The sequence below is a fragment of the Plectropomus leopardus genome, chromosome 9 (assembly GCF_026936395.1).
Source record: "Plectropomus leopardus strain MGB_pleo_1.0 chromosome 9, ASM2693639v1, whole genome shotgun sequence".
NCBI lineage: Eukaryota > Metazoa > Chordata > Actinopteri > Perciformes > Serranidae > Plectropomus > Plectropomus leopardus.
Genome location: NC_142184.1, coordinates 35339319 through 35350352, shown reverse-complemented (window position 1 = coordinate 35350352; position 11034 = coordinate 35339319). Strand labels below are relative to the sequence as shown.

Sequence of the window (11034 nt, the reverse complement as noted above, 5' to 3'; positions counted from 1 at the left end):
ATTTGAGCACAGTTTAGTACATTTCTAGGATTTAAGGACATTAGGGGCTTAACTGGGACCTCTGTTGGGGTTGCTGGTGATCCTCCACTGGCTTTGTTTTTGATAAATAAGCTCTACTTTGATGCTGTTTCATGCACTCTGGCACCTCATGTATACTGATAGTACAGAAGCAATTCCCAGTGTGAAGCATGTATTATTGGGAATTAGAAAGTGGTTGGGGGGGACACCTGCAACCCAATCGGGGTCCAGATTTGGCCCACAGGCTGTAAGTCGAGTATCAGTGGCTTGGACTTTTACATGTAGACCTTCCAAAGCCTTTATCTCAAATGAAATCAATACAACTTAACCTACTGCTTTTACTAATTATACTATTAATAATGCTATATCAACAGTGATCTAAGTTCTCTGACATGTACTTCACAGCAAAAAAAAGTAGCAAAAAAAAACCCGGAACTCTGTCAACAGACCTTACTTTTTTTTCCTGATCAAAATAATTTACTAAAATGAAATTTGTTTCAAAATCACAACTCCGTGAGCTGTTATTTTATTACTCCTGATAACGCCACCACAGGCATTAATTTCTCAAGACCATATACAAAAACAGTCTTACGGGAAGGAGAGATGTATTGTAGGCTACTAAATTTAGCTCTGAGCTCATTTCCATCTGCAGTTCCTGGGCAGGTAGACACAAACATGAATACAACAAATGCAACTGACACAAACTCAAGATCAAAATTTTACAATAAATATTAAATTCAATCATTGATTCAAACCTGCAGAAACATTTCAGTCATTACACCAAATGCAATATATACATATATAAGTAGTAATTTCACTCAGCCAGCAAAGCTGAAAGTTTTGCAGTGATAAAGGTGCAAAATTGTTCATTACAAAACACCAAACAAACCACTGAGCACAAAACAAAATCCCCAACGTTCAGCATGTTCTATGTACAAAGTATGTATAAATGATGAAGATGATGAATGATGAAAATAATTTTTTCACATCTGTGGTTTGGGGGATTTTTGTGGATATAATAACTGAGTGCGGTGAAGATAAATAATAGAAAATCTACAACAGTGTTATAAGTTAAGAAAGTTACATTACCCTGCTGTCATGTAGCCTTTAAAACTAGAGATGCACAATTATATTGGCATGTCATTGCATCAACAGATATTGGCTTTAAAATCAAACATCAGAATAGGCTAACATGCTCATTACTACAAATATCATGAACCGATATATATTTTTTTAATTTACTGACAAAGTGAACATGCACAAATCATCAATAAATTATATAAAATACATTATAGAGGATAAATTGGTAAAACTTTACACTGGGGGAACAAATTGACTTCATTAAGCTATTACTAATTCAAAAAAATTATTCATCAATAATTTTACTTCTAGGGCTTGGGGACATGTAGAAAATTAAATATTATAATATTTTTCCTAAATACCTCAATAATAATTCTGCAATAATATTTTAGTGTTGTTTATCCAATTACATATTTGATAAAGCCAGATTTTAAATTGAAACATACTGAGGACAGCCATTCAAATATGCATGAAGACATTCTTGTACAAAATGACAAACCTGATAATGGTAAATGTCTCCAGTCGTGTGATTTGAGCCCAACATCCAGAACCGTATGTGTGGAGTGTTATTAGTGGTATTTGGCATGGTTGACTCACATGTTGGGAAACTAAATTCTCATCAGTTTGTGAAGTAAGCCTCTGCAAGAATATCCTCGTAGTTCCAGTATTAAGCTACCATGTTGACATTTGGAAGACAAGTTGGCCGAGGACAAACAAAGAAAGGAGCGCTGTAAAAGAGACTTTATTTGCGAAGTCCTTCAGCAGCACCTCCACTGAGTAATGATCACTGACCTCCAGCGCCTGAACAGAAACCACAGAGGAAACTGTTAACCAACCAGCACACAGCCACTGAGCAGAATTTGGCATTTATTTGCATATTTAACTGTTTTAATTCAGTCTGTTACATGTTTAAACCAACACACACACACACACACACACACACACAGCTGTTACCTGGTCCTCTGTGAGTCGGTACGCTGTTTGGAAGTTGAACGGGCTGGCTGATGAAGGCACAACTGCTCTGGCAAATTGTTCACCGTTCACAACGATCCTGTTGTTTCACACAGAATGGACGGATAAAAATACATGTTTTACTTATGTTTTCTAAATTTTCTCACTCGAATTATAATTGCATTTTAGAAAGTTAGCGCCAGCTCACACCAGAATTTCAACATACACCATATTCAACCCTTAGGGCCCCCTGTAACATACTCATATTGCTCTACACATAAAATGCACTCTTCAAAATCAAGCTTTATAAAATATTAGTGACTGTAGTTATTTTCTCATTTCATTCGGTTAATTTTTAACCAACATAAGTCCTAATCAAAAATAACAAATATTAATTAATTTTGAGAATTTAACCCTTTAAATGCCAGGTTTTTGTCATGATGTCACTAACTTATTAGATGAAAAAATAAAACAACAAACAAACAACAAAAAAATGAATTATTTTCAATATACTATATGCAAAATAGATTTCTGATCATGACAGCCTTGGATATGTCAATGATTAGTGGCAACATTGATTTATATCTATTATTCTTTGTGCAGTGTCAAAAAGAATTATTTTCAATACACTAAATGCAAAATAGATTATGTTTTTTTTTTTTACATCAATGATTTGCAGCCACATTGATGGTGACAGCGCACCTAGTGGAATAACATGTATTTTCTCCATATGCCAAATATGGTAAAAATGACATCATCAGGTGGAAAATAGTAAAAATGAGAAATTCCAAGTCAAAAGCCCAGAGTGACACTAAGAAATAAATCAGTGCATGCTTTATGCTTTGATGGCTGCAGGGTCAAACATTGCAGTTTGAATGGGTTTCAATGGAGCATTTTTTGACCTTAACAGTTTGAATGTAATAATCTAGTTTATACATATTATGTGCTGTTAGGATCCAAAGACAGAGGGATGTCATATGTTACCTTTTGATGTTTTTGTGCTCATTTCTGGCTGTTATAAAAAATAATGCTGGGGCACTCGGGCTTTGGGGAGTCTGGGCCCCTGTGGGTCTGGCGGGAGTGTGAGGTTACCTGTCGTAGGTGCAGGAGGTGGACGATCGTACAGTGGTGTCCGTCTTCTCTGGAATGAGCCAGTAGAGGTTCTTCTCTGTAATCAGCCGCACGTTCTTCCTGTTCTTCTTGGCGAGGTAGCCGCAGTCAGCGTTGAAGTCCCCAAGAAGCATCACATTCTGCTCACACACACACACACACACACACACACACACACACACAAACACACAACAAAGTTTTAACTCTAATTTTGTTAACTGTTTGTTTGTGTTATTTTAACCCTTTGAAACCTGGACAAGTTGACTTGATTTCTTTCAAAAACCCTTTCAGCAACATTACTTTTTTGTGCTGCTTTCAGAAGCCTCTCACAAGTGTTTAACCCTTTGAATTCTAAGCAAATTGGTGCAATTCTTTTCAAAAACATGAGCAAAAAGTCAATGAGCTATGTGGTAAGACATTTTCAAAAATTATTAAATTATAATTATTTAAAAATCTAGGGGAAAACAAATTGGGGGAGTAAACTATATTTATAATTATTAGAATTATATATTCAATTTGATTACAAAATTATGATTTTTAAACACTTCTTTAGGTCATTTCCTTATTTGTTGACTTTATTTTCATTTTTTTTTCTTTTTTTCCAACTTATTTTCAGGCAAGTTTCTTGTACATTTTACTACTGTCTTGATTATTTGGGAGGTATTTCTCAGTTGGTGCTCATTGCCTTCTATCCATGGTCTTGAAAGAAAGAAAACCAATTTGCTCAGGTCTCAAAGAATTAAAATTACCTAGAGATAAGCAAAAAAATAAAAAAGAAATTATTCTGTTAAATGATTTTAAATGTATAACTATGATAATTACAAATACAGTTGTCCAGAAAATGTCCCCCCTTTTTAATGTTATTTTTTCTAAACCTACTTATGTCTTGCAATTTGCAGGACATTTCTTGTCAAGTTGGTTATTGCCTTTTTCTCCATGTTTTTGAAAGAAATCAAACTAATTTGCTCAGGTTTCAAAGGGTAAGAAGAAATGTCCCAGAGATACGCAAAAAAACAACTAAAACATTACAAGGAATTTCCTGAAAATTAACAAACAAACAAAAGAGTAAAAAGGTAAGATAACCCAAAAAACCATTAACATTTAAATGAGTCATTAATTGACAAATTAATTATCATATGAGCTTTTACCTCAGTTCTCCACATCCTCTTCACGTGTTGCAAAACGTCATACAGTGCGTCGAGCTCTTTGGTGGTGTTATCTGGAGTGGTGTGCTGAGGTATGAGGACAAACTCCTTTATAGCTGGATACATACAGAGGGGTGGAGGAAGGGGAGGTGTAGGGAAAAGTGTTAATATGCCTTAGCATCACCATGCATTTCATGATGGGCATCCTGAGTGTCAGAAAACTCACCTGTCTTTGGAGCTTTGAAACGGACGACAAAAGGCTCTCTGGCAAAAGCGTCAACATCTCCTGGTTTGTTATCTGGGTACTGATACTGTCCGGTGACTGACACTGTATTCGTCCTGCACATAGTCACACAAACGTAGCACAGTTTTAACATCACTGCCTGTATTTAGGCCGTCTTAGTCTTGGTTGCACTGATGCCATGATCCTTCTCGACGCCAGCTTTGACTACCTTTATTTTTTCACTTTCTATATTGTTCCTTAGTTTGCTTGCTTATCTTGTACACACTTTGCTGCTGTAACAATGCGAATTTTGCCACTGTGGGACTGATAAAGGACTCTCTTCTCATATCGTACCGTACCTTACCTTATCGCCACTTACATAAACTACAATATTTGCATGTAATATTACATGCTATCTTAAATTATTTTTACCATTATTATTGCTGTGCATCTCCCCCTCTCTCTGTCTCTTTTTCTCCCTCTCTTTTCTCTCTCTCTTTTACGGAGCTCCATACTCTTTCCTTTATATCATTTTGTCATTTACTGTAATTTAATATTTTTTTTTACTACATCTATTGTGCGTCTGTCTGTCCTGGAGGAGGGATCCCTCCTCAGCTGCTCTTCCTGAGGTTCTGCCATTTTTTTCCCCGTTATGTTTTTTTTTTTGGAGACTTTTCCCTTAGTCAGTGTGAGGGTCTAAGATCAGAGGGATGTCATATGCTGTAAAGCCCTCTGAGGCAAATTGTGAATTGCTGTCATGGGCTTTATAAATTTGATAACTTTTAACAATTTAACATTTTGATAAAAAGCTCTGCAAAGTAGCCCAAGTGTTCAGGCTTAGCTCACCTGTAGACAAACACGTACTGCTCCTGGTAGGAAGAGGACCTGCCCAGTCTCTCACTGGACACGGTGTCATACACATGTTGAGTGTCATACCTGAGTATGGAAGAGAGGATGGTTACAGCTGTTGGTATTTGTATGTCAGTGTGTGTGATGACAGCTGTGTTGCACTGATGACTGTGCAGCTGCTCGTGCTCTCTGTGTTTGTGTGTGCATGAAGCAAGTGATAAGTTACCTGTTAAGGCGGTCGACCAGCTGCGGTATTGCTTTTTCTTTAGCGTCTCTCACTTCCTGAAGCAAACACACGTCACAACGAGTGATGATCTGGAACACATAACACAGCGATGATGAGGTTATTTGCATTGGAACACACAAAAGGCACTGTTGCATTTTGGGTATGAGGGTACTATGTTATTGCTTGATAATACCATGTTTATGTGCTTAGCTGTGTGTTAACCCTTAGGGACTGTTTGGTGCATTTTACGTGATTTTCATTCTTCATTTTTTTGATAATTTTGACTGTGTGCACATTTTGGCAAGATTGTATATTATTGTTTAATCTTGAAATTTCTAGCTCAGCTCCGACAATAAGTCTAAAATACTGGAAACTAAATTGTTACATTCAGAAGTGCAAAAAGCGTGCAACTGAAACCCATTCAAACTGGTATTTTTTCATCCCACAGCCATCAAAGCATAAAAACATGCATTGTATTATTTCTGGGTGTCATTCTGGGCTTTTACCTTGGAATTTGTCATTTTTACTATTTTCCACCTGATGGGGCCATTTCATTTATTTATTTATACCATGTTTGACATATGATGAAAATACATTCTATTCAGTGTTGCTGCAAAACACTGACACATCTTTTTTTGAAAAAAAGTTTGTGGATTTTTTTCACCTAAAAACATAGTGGCATCATGACAAAAACCTGGTGTTTAAAGGGTTAAAATTCTGAAAAATTAATGAATTTCTGATATTTATGATTAAGATTGATATTGGTTAAAAAAATAAACTCAATGAAAGTAGAAAATCATAGTTATGAATAATGTTGTTTTATAGATTTATTTTGAAGTGAGTGATATGAGTGTGTGTAATATTGATTATATTATAAATATTTGGTGGCCCCTAAGGGTTGCTGTGTTCACATGGAATTCAGCAGACAGTAGAAACTGTATGTCATTTTAGTAAATGAGAGGAGGACGGTAAAATTGGGCTGGCAGAGAACACCAGCAACAGCAATGGTAGTTATAATTGCTGTCCAAGGTTTTAAAATTTTAACTTTTTGCCACCCTCTGGAACAGAATTTTTAACTGAGTATTGCATGGTGTCTCTTTCTTTCTTTCCATTAATGCTGGCATAACACGTCTACATCACCTTATTGGAAATAATGACAGCTAGTGCAGTGGCTGCGATAGAAATAAAGTTGCTCATGTTTTGAACATCCATCACCATGCTTCTTGGAATGTTATTGGCAGAGGAGAAGTCGCAGAACATCACTCAATGGAAATACAGTCATCTCACAATTGTACGTTATTGACATTTCGAAAATATCGCTTAAGTTTTGCACAAATCTATAATGAAAACCTGCCAGCTGATTAAAACTGCCTCTACTTATACTAAACCTTTACTGGTACAGATAAAGGTAATTGGAAGGTGAAACTATAAATCTAAACTGATAATGGAAGGGAATACAAGAAAAGAAAACATTTGCCCACTGATGTGAAACACAGAGGTAATATCTTGGCCAAATCCACTTGACTTTTTCTTACCCTGGCAAGAATGTGCATGACATTGTTCTTCTTGGTCTTGGATTCCCCAAAATGATGGAGGTTAAAGGCACAGATTCTAAAATCTGAACCCCCTTTCACTTCACACACACCCAAGAGGAAGGAGAGTAGGAGGAGGGAAAAAGACCTCATGGCTCAGAGCTGCAAGAGACAGTAACCATGTGAAGAAAACACGCAAAATTGGATTTGACATAAGCAAATATTCCATCAGAAAGAAATGCAGGGTAGCTGAGGACAAACACATCACTCCATACAACACATATACACAGACTCTCACATACTCATTCTTTAGTTTCCAGATATGACACACATCCATACATGTACATGTATGGATGTGTATCATATGTATGTACATGTATAATCATCAAATGTTGCCAATATAGGTTTCCATAATTTGGAAAGTCAAAAAAATACTGTCTGAAAGTACCCAGACCTATCCATCCCAAACCAAAGTCCACTCTGAGTATGTTTAATGGTTGACAAGCTGTAATTGTTGGAATGAGGTCAGTGAAAGAAAAAGGTAGTTACTGTTGTGAAGTCATTATTCCACTGAGTTAATGGATAGACATGCCTTTGTTGGTCTGCCAACAGGAGGTATTACTGTGGATAAAAAATGGAGACTATTATGAATAAGGGTTGAGATTTTTCCTTTGAAATGTAAAGCTGTTTGTTGTTGGATTTTGATTTGGATGGCGAGGTTAGGGTTGGGACAAGATGCAATTTCGTTTGTAAATTTCTGAGTGGTGGCTGAATTAAGCAAAAAAATGAACACATTCTATGGTAAACACACAATCAAAATATGTCCTGGAGTACTGCAGACTTAATAGGTGTGCGTGGATGTATTGTAAGAGCTGGATACTGGACTCTAATTAAAATTGCTAACCAAACACAATGGCCAAAAAAACTTGCCTAGCTTCTGGATCAATATGCTCTCATCCCAAATTGTCACATGTTGTCACTTTGCAGTGGACTTCCGCATCTACATATTACGCTCTAGGACTCTTTTCTGCATCTGCTGTTTACGTTTCAGGATGCTGCGACCATGATGTCAACACAAGCACATGGGGGGATGATACTGCATGTCGGTATGTTTAGGCAAAAAAAGCAGATGGCAACCAATGCCAGGACATCAAAAAATTCACATGCTGCCACTGGAGCTTAGGATTAGGCAACAAGACAAAAGAAGCACATGGTTAGGTGTAGAAAAAAACATCACATTCAAACAGGAGGCAAACACCAATGTCCCGAATGAAAGTCTGGGAGTTGTTGGATCCATCCATCGCCCCTCCCACCCAACCTATAGGGTCCTTCCAGCCACTGGAGGCCATATAATATCCCAACAATCAGTTTGCTCTGGCCACGTGCTATGGTGACATCCAGCAGCACATCACGTGGACACAAAAAGTGGCTTTTAGCATTGCAATCTTATGCCAAAAGCACTGCAAAAGCGGTGGTATTTGATGACTTTCCAGCCAGCCCCACCCACCTGTTGCTTCTCAGGCCCACAGACTTTACATTGAGATGATTTCACACACTAACAAGTTTGCTTCTAACCTTGGTTTCCCAATCTATCATAATGAAGAGGGTAAAAGTTAAAAGCTACTGTGAGTGGAGACTACAGCAAATGACAGCAAAATGCAGAACTGTATCCAGCTTGCTTAATACACATGTGGTGCCCACACACTGTCATCTGAGCAGTCACTGCTATCTTTTAAACCCAGACAACCAGAAGTTGAGGCCACATAGGCCTGATAATAAAATGAATTAGCTTAGCTTTTAATGAAGAAGTTAAATTAAAACTAGGCTATTTTAGATCAATGTAATAAGGATTCTGTTGTGCATTATGTGTTCTGAGTTCAAACATTAACTGCAGAGTAAATCCTTTATGCCTCTGATCTTCCTGTTTCTCAGCACTTCCTGTAGAGCTTCATAAAAAACATCTTTATGATAATTATTTAAAAAAAATAAAACATTTTTCCCTAGCTTTTTTTCAAAATAACTTTCCAAATCCGCTAATTTCCTTCACTTTACTGGACATTTTTTGCTCATTGTCTTTTTAGCTTTGTTTTCAAAAGAAATCAAAACAATTTTCACAAGTTTTAGAGGTTTAAATGCTTGTGAAAGGCATCTGAATGCAGCACAAGAAAACTGATGTGGAGAGAAAACAGGGTTGTAATTTTCAGATGTCTCTGGGTATTATTGTATTCTAAACTGATAAGTCATGAGTGTGTGTTTAGCTGGTTAAGTGGTTGGTTTTCAGACGGATTTCTCTGACTGTTGTTGCTAGGCCAGTTGTTAACGGGTTAAACTTAGTATACTGTACTAGTCATGTTTTATTTAATGAGATTTGGAATGATTCTAAACACACTTGTCATAAGAAAAGCCCACTCGGTGCTATCACTAGTCTGAACGTCTGTTGGCCAGAAACAAAGATAAGAGAACTTGTTTCATCATGACACACACACACACACACACACACACACACACACACCACACACACACACACACATGCACACACACACACACACACACACACACACAAATACAGCCTTTTGTTGTTCACCCAGCTGTTACCGTGAGAATAGAGAGCTGTGGCAGGTCAAAGGGCAGAATACTGCTGCTCAGAATCAGCGGTAAAGAAAATATGATGTCATGGTAAACATGGGGAAATTCATCGCCATCAGCTGCAATAGCATGCCTATGACAGGTTTACATCACTTTACACAACATATGTGTCTAATTACAAGGTTAAACTTGATCCTGTGCTGCCTGCATGTATTGTTCATGTGAAGTACAAGGAAAGCTGTTGAAATATGGGTTGTGTACACACTTAGAAACGCCTGATAAAAATACTCCTCTGCTTAATCCCCTGTCAAACACTGAACACAATCACAGTGAGGCATGTTTTGTTTGTAGTACTCTCTCGATCTCTCTCTCCGTCTCAAAACACACACACACGCACGAATATTCAGACATGTCACATTACAAGTCACAACAAGACTTTTATCCTTGACTCAAAGAATAAAGTTAAGTCAGAGTACAGCAACAGTGACTTACCAGGTTTAAGGTCTGGACTTGTTTCGTTTCCCTCTCCAGTGAAACTCGAAGCTGGTCTAGCCACTGTGTTTCCTGTGGGAGGGACTTCTCAGCCCACTGGTCTAACTGCAGGCTACAGCACACCGGCAAGAGAGTTTCTTCACTCAATAAGTCAAAAGACATATATAATAATAATAGTAATAATAATGATAATAATAATAATAACTTATATTTTATATATATATATGTATGTATATATATTTTTCTACTTTACTTGCTGTGTCTCTTTTATTACAATTTTAGATTTAGACCCTCCTCCAGGCTGTAATGACTGAGTGGCACATACAGAGAAGGGTAGGGCTATAAATAACACTTGACTATTGATTGAATCAGGAGTGTAAAAAAAATTATTACAGAAAATAAACAATACACATTTTTATTGAGTAAATTTTAGACTTCAAAGAGATTTTAGTGTTTCATTGTTTCTGTTAACCTTTTGATACCTGGGCAAATTGGTTTGATTTCTTTCAGAAATGTGGGAAGAAGCCAATGAGCAAGTTAAGAAGAAATAACCCGAACATTTGAGGAAAAAAGAAATAAAAAGTAGAAGACAATTGCATTTTAAAAAAACTTTTAAAAAAGAAATTACTTTAAAAAGTGCTTAACAAATAATAATAATAATTCTGTTACATATTTTAAAATATATCTTTATGGTAATTATAAATACATATTTTTGAACATTTTCCCTAGTTCTTTTTTTTTTCAAAATAACTTTCCAAATCCTCTCATTTCCAGCAATTGGTGGAACACTTCTTTACAAGTTGCTCATTATATCTTTTCCCG

The 11034-nt window shown here is 36.7% G+C and overlaps 1 protein-coding gene across 1 annotated transcript; it reads right to left on the bottom strand.

Moving 5' to 3' along the window:
* Positions 1 to 509: 509 nt before the first annotated feature.
* Positions 510 to 10320, bottom strand: dnase1l1 (deoxyribonuclease I-like 1). The gene is made up of 9 exons (XM_042491633.2): positions 10213 to 10320; positions 7138 to 7296; positions 5603 to 5691; positions 5374 to 5463; positions 4531 to 4643; positions 4308 to 4420; positions 3142 to 3299; positions 2053 to 2149; positions 510 to 1899 (listed from the first exon to the last, which is right to left on the bottom strand). Exons 2-9 carry the CDS (start codon positions 7285 to 7287, stop codon positions 1771 to 1773), a joined length of 939 nt encoding a protein of 312 aa, XP_042347567.1. The 5' UTR covers positions 7288 to 7296; positions 10213 to 10320; the 3' UTR covers positions 510 to 1770.
* Between the last annotated feature and the right edge of the window lie 714 nt (positions 10321 to 11034).